Raw genomic sequence first — 19,007 nt, 5'->3', positions numbered from 1 at the left:
ACGCTCACCAGCTGGGCCCTATTGAGGATTTTCTCGGCCCTGGGTATCGGCACTTTCCACCAACAGTCTTGCCAGCTCTGCTGGGCAGCCCTTGTGCCAAACAACCATTTGATCTTGGTTTTCTCCACATTATGACGAGCCACCTGCCAGTGGCCGGCGCCTGGAGAGATAGGTCCAGAAACAAAATTAACAGGCACGCCCCGTTAGGAGAACTCAACTAAGGTGAGATGTAAGCTCTTTTAGTCTAGTGGTTAAACCAGGAGACGGTGAGTTCTAGTCCTGCCTTAGGCGTGAAAGTTGACTGAGCAGCTTTGGCCCAATTATCCAGAGACGGTGAGTTCTAATCCCGACTTAGGCATCAAATCCAGCTGGCTGACTTTGGACCAATCACCAGGAGACGGTGAGTTCTAGTCCTGACTTAGCCATAAAAGCCAACTGGGTGACTTTGGACCAATCACCAGGAGATGGAGAGTTCTAGTCCCGACTTAGGCTTGGAAGTTGACTGAGCAACTTTGACCCAATTATCAGGAGATGGTGAGTTCTAGTCCTGACCTAGGCATCAAAGCCATCTGGCTGACTTTGGACCAATCACCAGGAGACGGGGAATTCTAGTCCTGACTTAGCCATAAAAGCCAACTGGGTGACTTTGGACCAATCACCAGGAGATGGAGAGTTCTAGTCCTGACTTAGGCTTGGAAGTTGACTGAGCAACTTTGACCCAATTATTTATTTATTTATTTATTTATTTATGAGACTTATATACCGCTGTAAGTGCAAGCACTCTCTAAGCGGTGTACACCAGTAAGCAATGTATATATATATATATTTACATTGCCCCCAACAATCTGGGTCCTCATTTTACCTACCCCGGAAGGATGGAAGGCTGAGTCAACCTTGAGCCGGTGAGATTTGAACCGCTGACCTGCTGAACACAGTCAGCTAAAGTGGCCTGCAGTACTGCACTCTAACTGCTGCGCCACCTAGGCATGAAAGCCAACTGGCTGACTTTGGACCAATCACCAGGAGACGGTGAGTTCTAGTCCTGACTTAGGCATCAAAGTCATCTGGGTGACCTTGGACCAATCACCAGGAGATGGTGAGTTCTAGTCCTGACCTAGGCATGAAAGCCAACTGGGAGACTTTGGACCAATCACCAGGAGACGGTGAGTTCTAGTCCCGACTTAGCCATAAAAGCCAACTGGGTGACTTTGGATCAATCACCAGAAGACCGTGACTTCTAGTCCTGATTTAGGCATCAAAGCCAACTGGGTGACTTTGGACCAATTACTAGGAGACGGTGAGTTCTAGTCCCGACTTAAGCATGGACGTTGACTGAGCAACTTTGACCCAATTATCAGGAGATGGTGAGTTCTAGTCCTGAGCTAGGCATGAAAGCCAGTTGGGTAACTTTCGATCAATCACCAGGAGACGGTGAGTTCTAGTCGTGACTTAGGCATGAAAGCTCAGAGAGCATTAAGGACCCCACAGTTCATCCCTGAGATTCAAGTCTTCTCTCCTATTGGAATCTTTTCCTAAACCCCCCAGCAGGGTTTCCCAAAGGGAGCAGAGGATTCACACAATACATTTGCAGTCTGTTGCACAACTAGCTCAGCTTTTCATTGCCTCCATGTTTTGAGAGGGTGACAGGCTACAAACTGGGAGCCCTGCTCTAGAAAGATAAGCAGAGGCCACTTTGGGGAGGCGTTTCCATAACGCTCTGCTTTTTCAGCTGCGAAGATCCTTAAAATCCTTAAATCGCACATCGGGACACGTTACCTTCTTCGGATCGAGGCTGCAGAAGGCTTTTCGCAGGGAAGCAATTGGTGGGGTACCACTGTCCATCATCCAGTTTATACAGCGATGCCATGATCTTCTTTCAGCCCTTCAATCAAAGCAACATGTTTATTAAGAAACAATTGGTTAGAAGCTGGTCAAAGAGAGAAGCAGACTAGAATTAAGGAGAAACTTCCTGACAGTGAGGAAGACAATCAACCAGTGGAACAGCTTGCCACCAGAACCTGCTCCAGCACTGGAGGTTTTTAAGAAGAGACTGGACAGCCATTTGTCTGAGATGGTATAGGAGGATTTCTTCTTGAGCAGTGGTTCTCGACCTGTGGATCGGGACCCCATTTGGGGTTGAACAACCATTTCACGAGGGTCGCCAGACAACGCAGTCTGCCATTTTTTTCCCCCTTTTCCTTAGCTGTGCTACTCCCTTTTATTCTATTGGCTTTTGAAAGCCAATAGAATAGACTCTCTAGAATAGAATCTAATTCTATTGGCTTTCAAAAGCCAATAGGAATTGTCCAGGCTGTCTCTGCCCTGCTGAGCCCGCCAAAAGTCCCATTCTGCAAATGGTGCTGCACCAGTTGAGTAGTCCTCGACTTACGACCGGTTGGGGGTCGCGGCATTAAAAAGGTTGAGAACCAGTGTTCTTGAGCATTAATAATAATAAACTTGGAAGGAACCCTGGAGGTCATCTAGTCCAACCCCCTGCTCAGGCAGGAAACCCTAGACCATTCCAGACAAATGGCTGTCCAGTCTCTTCTTAAAAACTTCCAGTGCTGGAGCAGGTTCTGGTGGCAAGCTGTTCCACCGGTAATTGTTCTAACTGTCAAGAAGTTTCTGCTTAATTCCAGGTTGCTTCTCTCATCCGTTGTTTCTTGTCCTGCCTTATAGACGCTTTGGAGAACAGCTTGACTCCCTCTTCTTTGGGGCAACCCCTGAGATATTGGAACACAGCTATCATGTCCCACCTCGTCCTTCTCTTCATTAGACTGGACTAGGAGATCTCCAAGGTCCCTTCCAACGCTTCTGTTATTCTGTTAATTGATCCGTGGAACACCTTGCCTTCAGATGTTGTGGCTGCTCCATCACTGGAGGCTCTTAAGAAGAGACTGGACAGCCATTTGTCTGGAATGGCATAGGGTTCTCCTTCTTCAGCAAGGGGCTGGAGTAGATGACCTCCAAAGTCCCTTCCCATTCTATTATTCATCCTCAAATACTTTGGCTACCTCATGAGAAGGAAGGACTCACTGGAGAAGAGCCTGATGCTGGGAAAGACGGAGGGCAAGAGAAGGAGGGGACGACAGAGAAGGAGGTGGCTGGATGGAGTCCCTGAACCAGGAGGCGGGAGCTTAAATGGACTCCATAAGATGGTAGAGGACAGGAAGGCCTGGAGGAACGTGGTCCATGGGGTCGCGATGGGCTGGACACGACTTCGCAGCTAACAACAACAATTATTCATCCCCCTTTGCAAAAAAAAAACAAAACCCTGGTCCTTGCAAGCCCTGTTTTTTCCAGGGGAGACCCTCCCCACACAGACACACAGCCATGTCACTGCTTAACAAAGCAGCCAGGCCTCTGTGACATGGCAGGGATGGGTCCTTCTCAGGAGACCCTGCCAGGTGGAGACACCACCTGGCCGGACCAGCAATGAGGGTGACCCATGGCGACGTGAGGATCCAAGTCAACGTGAACCGCTGTACCAACATCCCCATCCAATGCCAGTCACCAGAGCGCTCGCCGCCCCCCTCATGTAGCTTATCATCCACCTCACGGAGCACAGCAAACGCCAGCCACAAAGTAAGCAAAGGCACCACGCAAGTTCTTGTGTGTGTGGGGGGGGGGCATTGCCGTATCACAGCTTGGCTATCAGCAATTCAAACCCCAGGCTTAAAAATCCCGAGTTTTTAAACCACTCTGGTCCATTTCTTCTGCTTCCGATCCATCCAAGAAGCAGCTGGGATAAGAAAGAATCAGAGAATCAGGGCCGGTAAATCTCCTTGAGGTCATCTAGTCCAACCCCAAGCTTGGGGCAGGGATCCAAGTGAAACCATCTCGTGGTTATCATAATCCTGTGGTCTATTTTCTGGGCTTCTGAGAAAAAGCCTTAATGAGCTTCAAATAGCATCCTTTCTCGTTTTTTTTTTTAAAAAAGGCTCCTTGACTTACGACCACACTGGATCTCAACATTTCTGTTGCTAAGCAAAGACAGTTGTTAAGTGAGTTTGGCCCCCGTTTGAAAACCTTTCTTGCCAGGATGGTTAAGAGGATCACCGCAGTCGTTAAATGAGCAACCCGGTCGTTAAGTGAACCTGGCTTTACCTCCTTATCAGGAGGGCGCAAAAGGGACTCGCGTGACCCCGGAACACTGCAACCGTCATAAATACGAGACACTTTCCAAGAGTATGCATTTTGATCATGTGACCACGGGGGAACGCTGCAGCGGTCGTAAGTGTGCAAAACGGGTCATAAATCACAATTTTGGCTGAAATGTCAAATTTAAGCAAAAAGCTAAAAGTTAAACCCCCGACTCAGATTTGTTCGCCTGTTGGGTGAATGCTGGCGATGGCCTGGCCAGGTAAAAAGGTGTCTTGTGGATGCAGCCACCGCCCTTCCCATCCGAAGGGGGCCTTCCAAGATTTCTCCTCCCCCAATCCCCAGTATGGGATGGGAGAGGACTAGGAAGGAAACAACAACAATAATAATAAAGTTGGAAGGGATCTTGGAGGTCATCTAGTCCAACCCTCTTACTCAGGCAGGAAACCCTATACCATTTGGGACAAATGGCTGTCCAGTCTCTTCTTAAAAGCCTCCAGTGATGGAGCAGCCACAACTTCTGGAGGCAGGAGGTTCCACTGGTTAATTGTTCTGAGTGTCAGGAAGTTTCTCCTTAGTTCTAGGTTGCTACATAAACCATAATCCCCACCCACCCACCCTGACTGTGTGGGGCCGGGCCAGCTGGGGGAAGGAGATGGGGACTGTAATAACCCAGAGAGAGCACCAGCTTGGGGAAAGTCAGGCCAATGAATTAATATATTAGGGGAAATATAACCTAAATTAAAGCGGATTATAAAGATGGGGAGCAAACCATAGAGCGTTGAGTCCTCCCGCGGCTAGAAAGACTCCCGCGCTTTTCTTCTCCCTCCCTCCCGCCTTAGCCCCCCACGCAGGAAGGAGGATGCTGACTCCGGCTTCGACCCCGACCGAGCTCCTTTTGCCCGTCCAGCGAACCGCGGTTCCCCACGTTCCCTCCCGGTCCCTGGGTAGCCATGGCAACCCGGGCCGCCCAGAACTCCAGCTCCCAGCCTGCTCCGCGCGCGGGCCGCCGCCGCCGCCGCCGCTTCCTATAGGGCGGCGCTGTCCCGTCCCGGCGTCCTTTGCGCGGACCTCTCCCCGCTCAGCCAATCGGCGGCGAACAGGTCGCGCAGGGGGAAAGGAGGAGCCAAGATGGCGGCGAAAGGCGGCGGAGGCGGCGGCGGGGGAGGCGGCGGCGCCAGCAGGAACGGCATCCTGGACAAGGTAGCGGCTCGGCGGGGCGGCCGCTCGGCCTGCGAGACGAGGCGGGGAGGGCGGCCGGGCTGAAGGCCACCCCGGCGCGGTTCGCCTTTGGGAGCGTCAATCCGCAAGCCGAGAAGGCCGGCCCGGCCCTCCGCATCGCCCCGGCAGCTGAGAGGGCCGCGCTGCCTTGGGAGAGAGAGAGAGAGGCCGAGCCCCGCTTGGCTCTAACCCGGCGCCTGTCAGATGCGCGGGGACTACAACTCCCAGAATCCTCAGCCGCCCGGTTGGGAGACGCAGATGGAGCGGTGGGGGAGGGGGGAGGTGGAGGAGCCTAGCCCGTTGATTGGCCAGCTGGGAATTCTTAAGTGCGGAGAAAGAATAGAGTAGAATAGAGCTGGAAGGGAACCTAGAAGTCACCTAGTCCACCCCCCCACCTTCTAGAGCTGGAGACCCTTACAGAATCACAATAACTAGAATTGGAAGGGACCCTGGAGGTCATCTAGTCCAACCCCCCCCCCCTTCTCAAGCAGGAGACCCCGTACAGAATCACAGTAACTAGAGTTGGAAGGGACATTGGAGGCCATCTAGTCCATTTCCCCCCCCCCCGCTGGAGCAGGAGACCCTTACAGAATGATAAAAGAACAGGGTTGGAAGGGACCTTGGAGGTCATCTAGTCCAGTGATTCTCAACCTTTCTAATGCCGTGACCCCATAATACAGTTCCCCATGTTGTGGTGACCCCCAAGTGGGTGTGGTCACCAATAAGAGGGAGTAGGACAGCTAGGGAAAAGGGAAAAAAATGGCGGACAGCATGGTTTGGAGACCCCCATGAAATGGTCATTCGACCCCAAATGGGGTCCCGACCCACAGGTTGAGAACCACTGATCTAGTCCAACCCCCCCCACTGGAGCAGGAGACCCTTACAGAATGATAGAAGAACAGAGTTGGAAGGGACCTTGGAGGCCATCTAGTCCATCCCCCCCGCTGGAGCAGGAGACCCTTACAGAATGATAGAAGAACAGAGTTGGAAGGGACCTTGGAGGTCATCTAGTCCAAACCCCCCCCCCGCTGGAGCAGGAGAGCCTTACAGAATGATAAAAGAACAGGGTTGGAAGGGACCTTTTAGGTCATCTAGTCCATCCCCCCCGCTGGAGCAGGAGACCCTTACAGAATGATAGAAGAACAGAGTTGGAAGGGACCTTGGAGGCCATCTAGTCCATCCCCCCCCCGCTGGAGCAGGAGACCCTTACAGAATGATAGAAGAACAGGGTTGGAAGGGACCTTTTAGGTCACCTAGTCCATCCCCCCCTGCTGGAGCAGGAGACCCTTACAAAATGATAGAAGAACAGAGTTGGAAGGGACCTTGGAGGTCATCTAGTCCAACCCCCTGCTCGAGCAGGAGACCTTCTACCCTTCGAGACAAATGGTTAAATACTGCAGGGAGGCGTTTTCCAGGCTCTCAGGACTCTTCCTGCATTGTTTTTACCTTAATTCAGTGTTGTATCTCCCATATTGTATTCCGCAGGTGTTTTTATTTTGTATGTCTATGCGTCTCTTTGTTGACGTTTTATTTAAGCTTCTGTTTGTGTTGGTATGTGTAATGGGTGTTTTATTAGTGAGGTATGTCTCTAGATGCCATATGCTAAATGAAATACAGGTAGTCCTCGACTTAACGACAGTTTGCTTAGTGACCGCTCGAAAGGCCGACACTGAAAAAAAGCGAGTTATGACTGTTTTTCGCATGACAAAACTCAGACGCTTGGCAACTGACTTGTATTTATGACGGTCACAGTATCTCTGGGTCACGTGGTCCCCTTTGGCGAACTGAATACTGCAGCCAATTTTGGTCACCATATCACAAAAAAGATGTTATGAGTCTGGAAAAAAATTCAGAGAAGAGCAACTAAGATGATCAAAGGCCTGGAGAGTTAAACATACGAAGAACAGCTGCAGGATGGAAAAGAAGAATGAGGGGAGACATGATAGCAGCGTTCCAGTATCTGGGGGGCTGCCACAAAGAAAAGGGTCAAATTATTCTCCAAAGCATCAGAGGGAAGGACGAGAAACAAGGGTTGGAAACTGACCAAAGAGAGAAGCAGCCTGGAATTAAGGAGAAACTTCCTGACAGTGAGAACAATCAACCAGTGGAACAGCTTGCCACCAGAAATTGTGGGTGCTCCATTGCTGGAAGTTTTTAAAAAGAGACTGGACAATCACCTGTCTGAGATGGTATAAGTTCTCCTTGAGCGGGGTGGGAGGGGTAGGGGCTGGACTAGAAGACCTCCAAGGTCCCTTCCAGCTCTATTCTGTTCCAAGTCTTTCTGTTGTGTTCCAGTCTCATTTCAATTTCACAGGCAGATTCTCTCACTCTGTTCAGCTTTCCTGAGATTGAAAGCAAAAATAAAATTATTTTTTGCTTACAGTCCCGTCAGATATCGGCTATTGGATCTTAAGAAACAGACTCTTCTTTATTTATATAATTCTTAGAGCAAGAAAGCTTTTTATAGCAGCCTTGACTTTACCGATTTCTTTTTGCCTGCTTCTGTGTTGAGAATAAAAGCACAATGGTGTTGCCTTGATCTGAGCCTTTCAGCTGTTGCCTCAGAGGACATTCTGGTCTGTAAGCAAGCTGACTGCCAGATTTGATTTTTTTTTTTTAAAAAAAAAAGTTAGAATTAAGTTGTCATCCCGGACAGTTGAAATTTTTTAGATATGGCCGTTGGGTTTCAGAAAGGATGATGTGTCTTTTTCTTTGAAGCTGGCAACAGGAAGTCAGCCAGCAGGAGGAAGGAACACCCACAATGAGAAGGGAGGTGAAGTGTTTTTTTTAGACATTAGTGTTACTTGATTGTGTTCATATCCAGGTAGAGTTTGACTTACAACCACGAGCCTGCAATTTCCTTTGGCAAAGCAAAACAGTTGTGTATGTTTTGCCCCATTTTGTGACTTTTCTTGCCACTGTTAAGTGAATCAGTATTAAGTTTTTTTAAAAAATGTTTTATTGATTTTCTAGTTTTATATTTAAGTATTTAAAAAGCAACGTGGCGGCTGGGTTAATAATACAATGGCATACATGTATCTTTAGTACAAGTCTCAAGCTAGTACATTAATGTTTTCCTCTCTCTTTCCTTTAGTATTTACTGTCTCCTGTTTAAACTAATACAGTTCTTATTGTATCAATTAAATAAAAATGACATTCTTACATTTATGAATAATTTTTGGCTTATGCATATCCTTATTGTTTTAACCTTCATTCAGTCTTTATAGGAAATCCATGTCCTAATTAATTCCCCCCAAATTTTTAGTTTCCCGTTAATCTTTAACATTTAATATTTATAATTTCCAAGATTAAAGTAACCGAGGTTCCCTTTATCACAATTCATCACAAAATCTAATATTCAGAATACACATCTATTTGGATATATTCTATTTCTCATCATCTTACATCAACTAATGAATCAATATTAAATCAGTCACACGGTTATTAACTGAATCTGATGTTAAGCATCTGAATTTTGATCTTGGAACCATGGATATGTGTGTCCGTGTGCGTGTGTGTACGTGCTACATCGGTTTTAAGGATAAAAAATGGTCCTAGGTCGCTTTTTTTCCACTGCTGTTGTACCTTTGAATGGTCACTAAAAGTTGAGGACTGCCTGTATCTAGTAGCTATTCAAAGTCAGAATACAAACTAACCAAAGAGAAAATCAACCTGGAATTAAGGAGGAATTTCCTGACAGTGAGAACAATTAACCAGTGGAACTACCTGCCTCCAGAAGCGGTGAATACTCCAACACCGGAAGTTTTTAAGAAGAGACTGGACAGCCATTTGTCCGAAATGGTGTAGGGTTTCCTGCCTGAGCAGGGGGTTGGACTAGATGACCTCCAAGTTTCCTTCCAACTCTTATTATTATGGATCATCGCACAGTCAGCCAGATGTTCAGACTGGATTTGGCATTTTGTCTACCTATCGAGTCCTTACCCAGGACCTGGGATGGGCAGATGTGGATGTTTGATGGTATTACAGGTATCGTCGCAGGATGGAAGCAGTTCCTAGTAAGGCCGCCTTTTGCAATTGACTAATAGCGAATTTGTCAATGCCAATGGTGTTCAAGTGGTGCTCCAGTTGTTTTGGGATTGCACCCAAGGAGCCTATGACTATTGGTACTACCCTTGCTTGCTTTTGCCACAGTTTTTCTGTTTCTATTTGTAGGTCTTTGTATTTTGTGATCTTCTCCAGTTCTTTCTCGTCTATTCTGCTGTCTCCAGGCACTGCCACGTCCACTATCCAGACTTTTTTGTCTTTCTTATCGACAATTGTTAAGTCTGGGATATTATGTTGCAGGTGCTTGTCAGTTTGAATTCTGAAGTCCCAGAGCAGTTTAATTTTGTTGTGTTGTTGTTGTTGTTGTTGTTGTTATGGATCATCGCACAGTCAGCCAGATGTTCAGACTGGATTTGGCATTTTGTCTACGTATCGAGTCCTTACCCAGGACCTGGGATAGGCAGATGTGGATGTGGATGTTTGATGGTATTACAAATATTGTCGCAGGATGGAAGCAGTTCCTATGTGCTTGTCTGTTTGAATTCTGAAGTCCCAGAGCAGTTTAATTTTATCATTGTTGTTGTGTTGTTGTATTGTTGTTGTTCTTGTTGTTGTTGTTATTATTATTATTATTAATCTCTGGCCAGTCATTGTCCAGCTTCTGCTTGCTTTGGTCAGGTGCTGTTACGGTGTTCCAGACGCTAGTGGCTTTTGCAGAAAAAGATAACTAGAAATTTGGCATTTCAGCAAAATTGGAGTATGTTTAATATTAGGTCTGGCATGAGACCCTCCATGCTATGTAGCATAGCAGACAGCAAGGGTCTTCCCATGTGACGTTTAGAGTCTTTAAGCCTTCCTTGCCATGTATTTTGAAGGTGTCTCCTTGGTGGTTTGATATGGGGGGGGGGAGTTGGTGTTCCATCTCATTGCCATACGATTTTAATGAAGAATTTGCCCAGTAAGAGCGTGTCGTGGAAAAACCCAAATGAAAAAGACCAGAGACAGCAACACAAAACAATAATTCTTATTTTAGGATTCAGAGGTTTATTTTGCTAACAATTTGGAACATAGCAAGCATCATAACACAACATCCCTTTACTTCACTGGTTCTCAACCTGTGGGTCGGGACCCCATTTGGGGTCGAACGACCATTTCACGGGGGTCGCCAAACAACGCCGTCCGCCATGTTTTTCCCCCTTTTCCTTAGCTGTGCTACTCCCTTTTCTTCTATTGGCTTTTGAAAGCCAATAGAATAGACTCTCTTGAATAGAGTCTAATTCTATTGGCTTTCCAAAGCCAATAGGAATGGTCCAGGCTGTCTCTGCCCTGCTGAGCCCGCCAAAAGTCCCATTCTGCAAACGGTGCTGCACCAGTTTAGTCCTTGACTTACGACCGGTTGAGTAGTCCTCGACTTACGACCGGTTGGGGGTCGCGGCATTAAAAAGGTTGAGAACCACTGGCCTAAACCTTGCATAAAAGAACAATGTTTTCATTTTCCACAGAGCTTTGGGTGAACGCTGGTGAAATGATCATTGAAGACGTAAAGTCCAGTACATTTAATGCTCGAATTTAAATATAGCTTCTTATTTAGGAATTAGAGAGATATAATCCACTTTCCCTCCAGGGTTGAAGTCAATATACGTAGCACCTCCTTCAACAAATACAGGTCTGACCAAAATTGGACCTCAAAGTTTCTGTGGCCAAGCAAGATTGTTTTGCCCCCATTTTACGACCTTCCTTGCCACCGTTGTTAAGGCGATCGCTGCCATTGTTAAGTGATTGACACGGTCGTTAAGCGAATCGGGCTCCCCCACTCGCTTTTGCTTCTCAGAAGGTCGCAAAAGGGCATCGCGTGACCCCCGGGGGACGCTGCAACCGTCGTAAATGCGAGTCAGTCGCCAAGCCTCTGGACTTTTGGGGGACAGTTCAACGGTCGTAAGTGTGAAAACAGTCCCAAAGTCACTTTTTTTCAGTGACGTCGCTTTCGGTCGCTAAATGAACTGTCGTTCAGATTGCTTTTATTTTCTTTTTTAAATTGCCTCAGTGGAAAATCGACGACAAACCCGTCAAAGTGGACAAGTGGGACGGGTCAGCGGTGAAGAATTCGCTGGATGACTCGGCCAAAAAGGTAAGCTCCTTTTTTTGGAACAGCTGGAGTCCTCTGCCCAATTCTGGTGCCTTTCCCATCAGTTCTCCCAGCCTCCTTCACGCTTATTTTCACGCCGGTCAGCGTGGAATTTCTGTATATATGTGTTCCTCTGCCATTGCTAAGGATCCTTTCCTCCCCCATAGCAATAGCCATAACCTGTAGATCAGGGGTAGGCCACCTCGGCTCGTGGATGACTCATGGACTTCAACTCCCAGAATTCCTGAGTCAGCAGAGCTGACTCAGGAATTCTGGGAGTTGAAGTCCATGAGTCATCCACGAGCCGAGGTGGCCTACCCCTGCCTTAGACTTATCTACCGCTTCTCAGTGCTTTACAGTCCTTTCGGAGTGGTTTACAGAGTCAGCATATTTGCCCCCAACAATCTGGGTCCTCATTTTGTTGACCTGGGAAGAATGGAAAGCTGAGTCAAGCCTGAGCTGGTCAGGATCGAACTGCTGGCAGTGGGCGCTCCTCCTCCCCCTCCCTCCCTTGCAGACCTCATCCCCCTTCCAGCACTGATGATGTTCCCTAGTTAGGTAATGAATGTCTGCAAGAAAACAACCAAGCTCAGAGGGCATCAATGACTCCAGTGTCAATCGTTCTCCTCCTCCTCTTCCTCTCTGGAAACCCCTTTCTCTCTAGCACTGATAATGTGCCCTAGTTGGGTCATGAAATGTCTGCAAGGAAGCCACCAAACTCAGCACCAAATACCCCACAGTCCGTCCTTCCTTCCTTCCTTCCTTCCTTCCTTCCTTCCTTCCTTCCTTCCTTCCTTCCTTCCTTCCTTCCTTCCTTCCTTCCTTCCTTCCAGCACTGATAATGTTCCCTACTTGGGTCATGAAACGTCTGCAAGGAAGCCACCAACCTCAGAGAGCACCCAGATTCTTCCTCCCCCTCCTTCCCTCTCCTCTTCCTCATCCTCCCTGCAAACCCCACTCCCTTCTAGCACTGATGATGTTCCCTAGTTGGGTCATGAAATGTCTGCAAGAAAACCACTGAAGAGAGCACCAAGGGACCCCAGAATCCCCCTCCTCCTACTCCTCCCTCTCTGCAAACCCTCCTCCCATCTAGCACTGATGATGTTCCCTAGTTGGGTCATGAAATGTCTGCAAGGAAACCATCCAGCTCAGAGAACACCAAGGACCCCACAGTCCGTCCTTCCTTCCTTCCTTCCTTCCTTCCTTCCTTCCTTCCTTCCTTCCTTCCTTCCTTCCTTCCTTCCTTCCTTCTCCCCCTTTCTTTTCTTCCTTCTTTCCTTTTTCTTTTCTTCCTTTCCTTGCTTTCCTTCCTTCTCTCCCTTCTCTACCTTTCCTTTCTTCTCTCTTCTTCCCTTCCTTCCTTCCCTTCCTTTCTTCCCTCCTTCCTTCCCTCCTTCCTTCCTTCCTTCCTCCTCCTCCTCCCATCTAGCACTGATGAGGTTCCCTAGTTGGGTCACGAAACGTCTGCAAGGAAAGCCACCCAGCTCTGAGAACGTTAAGGACCCCCGTGTTCCCACCCCAAATATTCCCTTCTGTTGGTAAACCTCTTCCCTCTGAGGCTGCCGCCCTGTGCTACCGTGTGCCCTTCTTTCTCTTCCCAGGTCCTTTTGGAAAAGTATAAATATGTAGAGAACTTCTGCCTGATCGACGGGCGCCTGATCATCTGCACCGTCTCCTGCCTCTTCGCCATCGTGGCTTTGATATGGGATTACCTTCACCCCTTTCCCGAATCGAAGCCGGTGCTGGCTGTCTGCGTGATCTCATATCCTTTCCCGGTGCGCCCCCCCCCCGCTTCTTTAAAAAATGTTCACTTTCCCTCTTTCGCTGCTTTGCGAAGCCCTGAGTTCCTGAGATCTTCTGTTTTTTTTTTTTTTTTTTTTGCCAGGTTGAAGGAATGCTCAGGCTGGCTGATCTTCCCAGGTTTTTTCCAGTGGAAAGAAAGCTGGTTCCATTTATCTCTTTATCCTGGGGTGTTCTGGCGGGCCGGAGTTAGTAATAATAATAATAGTAGTAGTAGTAAAGTTGGAAGGGACCTTGGAGGTCATCTAGTCCAACCCTCTGCTCAGGCAGGAAACCCTACACCAGTGGTTCTCAACCTTTTTAATGTCGCAACCCCCAACCGGTCGTAAGTCGAGGACTACTCAACCGGTCGTAAGTCGACTGCTCAACGGGTGCAGCACCGTTGGCAGAATGGGAATTTTGGCGGGCTCAGCAGGGCAGAGACAGCCTGGACAATTCCTATTGGCTTTGGAAAGCCAATAGAATTAGACTCTATTCAAGAGAGTCTATTCTATTGGCTTTCCAAAGCCAATAGAAGAAAACGGAGTAGCACAGCTAAGGAAAAGGGGAAAAAAATGGCAGACTGCGTTGTTTGGTGACCCCTGTGAAATGGTTGTTCGACCCCAAATGGGGTCCCGACCCACAGGTTGAGAACCACTGCCCTAGACCATTTCGGACAAATGGCTGTCCAGTCTCTTCTTAAAAGCTTCCAGGGTTGTAGCATTCACCGCTTCTGGAGGCAGGCAGTTCCCCTGGTTAATTGTTCTCACTGTCAGGAAGTTTCTCCTTAGTTCTAGGTTGCTTCTCTCCTTGATTAGTTTCCACCCGTTGCTTCTTGTCCTGCCTTCAGGGGCTTTGGGGAATAGCTTGACTCCCTCTTCTTTGGGGCAGCCCCTGTAACTTTGAACGGTCACGAAACCAATGATTGTAATTTGAGGACTATCTGCGTTCAATCTGAGGAGCTACAGAGGTGTCGCCTCCATTCCCTCCAGATTTCACCCTTGGTTTTAATTGAATTGAATTTTTTGATTTATGCCTTTACACAGCCACCCATCTCCTAACCTCCTCTGGGCGGCTCCCGATTGAAAATTAAAACGACATATCGAGTCATATGAAAGCTATAAACAGGTGGAAGAAAGACTAGGTGCCAAGGTACCCTTCTGCAGGGGCCGTTCTCTAATTTTATCTCAGAGCTTGTGGCAAAAATACAGCCTCTCTCTGATTTATTGCCTTCTTTTCATCAAGTGGTCTGTCAAGGGGGAACTGAACGTGTTGCTCTCCAAGATAAGAGAAACGGAAGGTGAATTCTTCCAAGGGAATTGGGATTTGGACTACGTCTCCTTGAAGCAGGGAGGTGAAGTCATTTTTGGTGGAACCACAGCACCAACCACTCCTTCCAGGTGTGTCCTCTGGTGGACCTGCTCTCTCGTTCACCAGCTTTCTAAATCATAAATTTAGATACAGGTAGTCTGGTGCTGGAGAAGACTCCTGCAAGTCCCCTGGACTGCAAGGCGATCCAACCGGTCAGTCCTGGAGGAGATCAACCCCGACTGCTCTTGAGAAGGCCAGATCCTGAAGTGGAAACTCAAGGACTTTGGCCACCTAATGAGAAGGAAGGACTCCCTGGAGAAGAGCCTGATGCTGGGAAAGATGGAGGGCAAGAGAAGAAGGGGACGACAGAGAAGGAGGTGGCTGGATGGAGTCCCTGAAGCAGGAGGCGTGAGCTTCAATGGACTCCAGAAGATGGTAGAGGACAGGAAGGCCTGGAGGGACGTTGTCCATGGGGTGGCGATGGGTCGGACACGATTTCGCAACTAACAACAACAACAGTCTTCAACTTACAATCATTTGCTTAACGACCATTTGAAGTTACAATGGCACTGTGGAAAAGTGAGTTACGGCTGGTCCTTGCAATAATGACCATTGGAGCATCTGGATGACAGACAGACAGACAGAAAGGCTAGGTAGGTAGGTAGGTGAATGGATGGAAGGAAGGAAAAGAAAGGAAAGGGAGGGAGGGAGGGAGGGAGAAAGAGAAGGAGGGGGGAGGGGAGAAGGAGAAAGAGGAATTTAGGAAGGAAGGAAGGAAGCAAAACAGGAAGAAGGAAGAAAGACAAGGAAGGAAGGGAAGAGAAAGAGACAGGGAGGAAGGAGACAATGAGATTAGGAAGGAAGGAAAAGAGGGAGGGAGGAATGAAAGGAAGCAGAATAAGACGAGGGAGGGAGGAAGAGAAGGCGGAAGGAGAACGAGAGGAATTTAGGAGCGAAGGAGGAAAGCAAAACGGAGGAAGAAGGAAGAGAAAGACAAGGAAGGAAGGAAGGGAAGAGAAAGGGACAGGGAGAAAGGAGACAATGAAATTAGGAAGGAAGGAAGGAAAAGGGAGGGAGGAATGAAAGAAGGAAGGAGAGAATGAGATGAGGGAAGGAGGGGGGAGGAGGGAAGGAGACAGGAAGAATTTAGGAAGAAAGGAAGGGAAGAAAAAGGCAAAAGGGTGAGGAATAGAATGAGAAGGAAAAAGGGAGGAAGGAGGCAATGAGATAAGGGAGGGAGGAAGGAAGGAGAGTGAGACAAGGAAAAGAGGGAGGAAGGAGGGAAGGAGACAAGGAAGGAAGGGCTTGCCTCTCCGAGTTTTGAGTGCCCTATCAAGAAAAGATGGGAGGGCCATTTGTCTGGGATGGCATAAGGTCTCCTACTTTGGAGAGAGGTGGACTGGAAGATGTCCTAGGTCCCTTAGGAGTCTGTGATTCCAAGACCCCGTGTCTTTCTTTAACCTGGCCCAACGTATTTCGTAATGATGGGAATTCTGACCATCTATACCTCATACAAGGAGAAGAGCATCTTCCTGGTAGCGCACAGGAAAGACCCCACGGGAATGGACCCCGATGACATCTGGCAGCTTTCCTCAAGTCTGAAAAGGTACCCCTCCCTCCCCCCTTCCCAGGACTCCCCAAGCCCAGCCATTGGCCCTCCCCTCCCACCCACCCACTCACCCCCACAGAAGAGAGTTAAGTTGAATGTCAGAGCGTGCGCAGTCTTATTGCGCTGAGATAAACCCAGGAGTAAACACAGTAAACCGTTGTCTAGATTAAACGGTGGTTTATCTTACGCCATCTACCATATCTTACACCAGGAACAACATACAAACACGGGGTAATGCAGCAGGATCCAACAGACCACAGTTACAGCAGGAAAAGGGAAGAGAGAGCACACATCAGCAGAGCCTTCCCTTTTATACAACGGCTCTTCAAGGGACACAGACCCTGCTGAATCATTCCCATCATTACGCCACACATTTCTCATTCTACAAGCTGGCTAGCTGTTCAATTATTACCTTGACATTGAAGTTGTCCTGCACGGATCCCGGCATGAAATAGCTTGGGTTGCCAACCTTGCAGGCTCCGTTGTGTCCTTCGGGCAGCAGCCACGTTAACCTCCGCAGAAACGTTCCCACCTTCTCTCCACCCCTGGCTAAGTGACCGGTCATTAAATGAGGATTATTTCTGTCATCAGGCGCTTGCAATTTAATTTAGTTTAATTTCATTTATCTTTTATTCTTTATTTTTATTTTGTTTCTTGTTTCTATGTTTTGTTTTGTGTTCTTATTTTATTTGCTGTTTTTTATTTTATTTTATTATTTTCATTTTGTTTTTTACCTCATATTTGAGATAAGATAGATAAGATAACCTTTATTGTCTTTTTTTTTTACACTGTGGACACAACGGCACACATCAAACATGAAATTTAGTTGCCAGCTCTCAAAGTGAAACACATACATGATACACACCTAAAACATACTATTTTACTACTTTGTTCCTTTTTATTTTACCTTATTTTGTATTTCTTACTTTATTTGGTTTTCTATTTGGTATTTTTATTTCATCTAGATTATTTAGTGGATACTTGGTTTTATTTTATCTTTTATTGTTTTGTGTTTTTATTTTATTTGCTATTTTCTATTTTGTTTGATTATTTTCGTTTCCATTTTGTTTTTTACCTTACGTTTTATTCGTTTTTATTTTACCTTATTTAGTATTTCTTAATTCTTTCTATTTTGTATTTTTATTTTATCTTAGATTGTTTAATTGATACTTGGCTTTATTTTTATCTTTTATTGTTTTGTGTTTTTATTTTATTTGCTATTTTTTGTTTATTTTCATTTTCATTTTGTTTTTTACCTCATATTTTATTTGTTGTTATTTTATCTTATTTTGTATTTCTTAATTTTATTTTGTTTTCTATTTTTATTTTCTATTAGATGATTTAGTGGACACTTGGCTTTATTTTATCTTTTATTGTTTTGTGTTTTTATTTTATTTGCTATTTTCTATTTTGTTTGATTATTTTCATTTTGTTTTTTACCTCATGTTTTCGTTGTTATTTTACCTTATTTTGTATTTCTTATTTTATTTTGTTTTCTATTTTCTATTTTTATTTTCTGTTAGATGATTTAGTGGATGCTTGGCTTTATTTTTATCTTTTATTGTTTTGTCTTTTTATTTTATGTGCTATTTTTTATTTTGTGTGATCATTTTGGTTTTCATTTTGCTTTTTTACCTCACGTTTTTTTCCTTGTTATTTTACCGTATTTTGTTTTCTATTTTCTATTAGGCGATTTAGTGGACACTTGGCTTTATTTTACCTTTCATTCTTTCGTGTTTGATATTGTCTTTTACTATTTCATTTGTTTTTAGACAGCGCCACCAGTTTTGGCTTTCCTGACGCGTCCTGTCTGTCGTTATGCCCCTCTTTTGGCAGGTTTGACGACAAATACAGCCTGAAGATGACGTTCATCAGCGGCCGCAGCAAGCAGCAGAGAGAGGCGGAATTCACCCGATCCATCGCCAAATTCTTCGACGGCAATGGGACCCTAGTCATGGATAGTTTTGAGCCCGAGGTCTCCAAGCTTCACGACAGCCTCCTGACAGAAAAAAAGCTTAAATAGGCTGCCAGCCAGCTGCCTGCTTAGATCATGCGGAGCTTAAAGCCAATAAAGCAATCAAGCAACCTTGATTGGCAAACTTCCTTTTATCCTGAGACCCCCCCCCCTCCTTTATATCTCCCTTCCTCGGCCCGTCCCTCCTTTGAGCAAAAGAGGATTTTAATTCTAGGACTTTCCGCTCTCGTTGGGGTGTAGTTAGATCACGGAGGTCCGATCGCGACCATTTGTAAGACTTGGGGACTTCATCTCCCAGAATTCCCCAGCCAGCATAGCTGGCTGGGGAATTCTGGAAGTTGGAGTCCCCAAGTCTTAAAAGCTGACGGAGGTGAGAGCCCTGGTTTAGATCGACATCCTCGGTGCTGCTTGAGCTGGGTGTGTTTTTTCTTGGAGACGTTTCGTCAACAGACTAAGTAACGTCATACTTGGCACAGGATCAGCACTGCGTGGGTGGCGTTCCCTAGTTGGGTCATGAAAGGTCTGCAGGAAAATTGCCAGAGAACACCAGGGACCCCCATAGCCGTCCTCCTCCTCCTCTCTCCTCCTGGCACTGATGACATTCCCTAGTTGGGTCATGAAACATCTACAGGAAAACTGCCAAGCTCAGAGAGTATCAAGGACCCCACAGTCCTTCCTTCCATCCTTCCTCCCTCCCTCCCTCCCTCCCTCCCTCCTCCTCTCTCCTGGCACTGATGACATTCCCTAGTTGGGTCATGTAATGTCTGGAAGAAAACCACCCAGCTCAGAGAGCACTCAGGACCCCACAATCCTTCCTTCCTTCTTTCCTTCCTCCCTTCCTTCCTCCCTTCCTTCCTCCCTGCTTCACAGCACTGATGACG

General features: G+C 46.8%; 2 protein-coding genes across 8 annotated transcripts in view; one reads left to right on the top strand and one right to left on the bottom strand.

The window, feature by feature from the left end:
* XRRA1 (X-ray radiation resistance associated 1) overlaps positions 1-5,051 on the bottom strand; it is a 38,431-nt gene extending 33,380 nt beyond the window's left edge. For 2 of the 6 annotated variants that reach the window (XR_005558231.1, XM_039355878.1), the window contains exons 1-3: positions 4,874-5,041; positions 1,777-1,882; positions 9-160 (exon numbers count right to left, since the gene is read on the bottom strand). Coding sequence is in view for 4 of the 6 variants with exons in the window: in XM_039355878.1 (XP_039211812.1) it covers positions 9-160; positions 1,777-1,867 (243 nt within the window). In the remaining 2 variants the exon portion in view is untranslated. Of the gene's footprint in view, positions 1-8; positions 161-1,776; positions 1,883-4,873 lie in introns of all 6 variants that reach the window. The other 4 variants (XR_005558233.1, XM_039355880.1, XM_039355879.1 and 1 more) reach the window with 4 other exon arrangements.
* SPCS2 (signal peptidase complex subunit 2) lies at positions 3,421-18,242 on the top strand. Of its 2 annotated transcripts, none has more exons than XM_039355883.1 (5): positions 3,421-3,585; positions 11,372-11,455; positions 13,054-13,214; positions 16,014-16,148; positions 17,988-18,242. In XM_039355883.1, exons 1-5 carry the CDS (start codon positions 3,436-3,438, stop codon positions 18,172-18,174), a joined length of 717 nt encoding a protein of 238 aa, XP_039211817.1. In that variant the 5' UTR covers positions 3,421-3,435; the 3' UTR covers positions 18,175-18,242. The 2 variants fall into 2 exon arrangements, with proteins under 2 accessions (XP_039211817.1, XP_039211818.1); XM_039355884.1 differs by lacking the exon at positions 3,421-3,585 and adding an exon at positions 5,160-5,304 and having other exon boundaries at positions 17,988-18,174.
* Positions 18,243-19,007: the final 765 nt, after the last annotated feature.

The sequence above is a fragment of the Crotalus tigris genome, unplaced genomic scaffold (genome assembly GCF_016545835.1).
Source record: "Crotalus tigris isolate CLP2741 ecotype Arizona unplaced genomic scaffold, ASM1654583v1 scf7180000018765.387419, whole genome shotgun sequence".
NCBI lineage: Eukaryota > Metazoa > Chordata > Lepidosauria > Squamata > Viperidae > Crotalus > Crotalus tigris.
The sequence above is the reverse complement of the archived record's forward strand: the minus strand, read 5'-3'. Positions and strand labels throughout refer to the sequence as shown.

Bases quoted from the DNA above. Each gene is read 5' to 3' on its own strand.
- SPCS2 (XM_039355883.1), top strand. From the start codon at position 3,436: ATGAGGGTGACCCATGGCGACGTGAGGATCCAAGTCAACGTGAACCGC. The intron at 3,586-11,371 runs GTAAGCAAAGGC...AAATTGCCTCAG, and splicing joins CAGCAAACGCCAGCCACAAA to TGGAAAATCGACGACAAACC. The intron at 16,149-17,987 runs GTACCCCTCCCT...CTCTTTTGGCAG, and splicing joins CTTTCCTCAAGTCTGAAAAG to GTTTGACGACAAATACAGCC.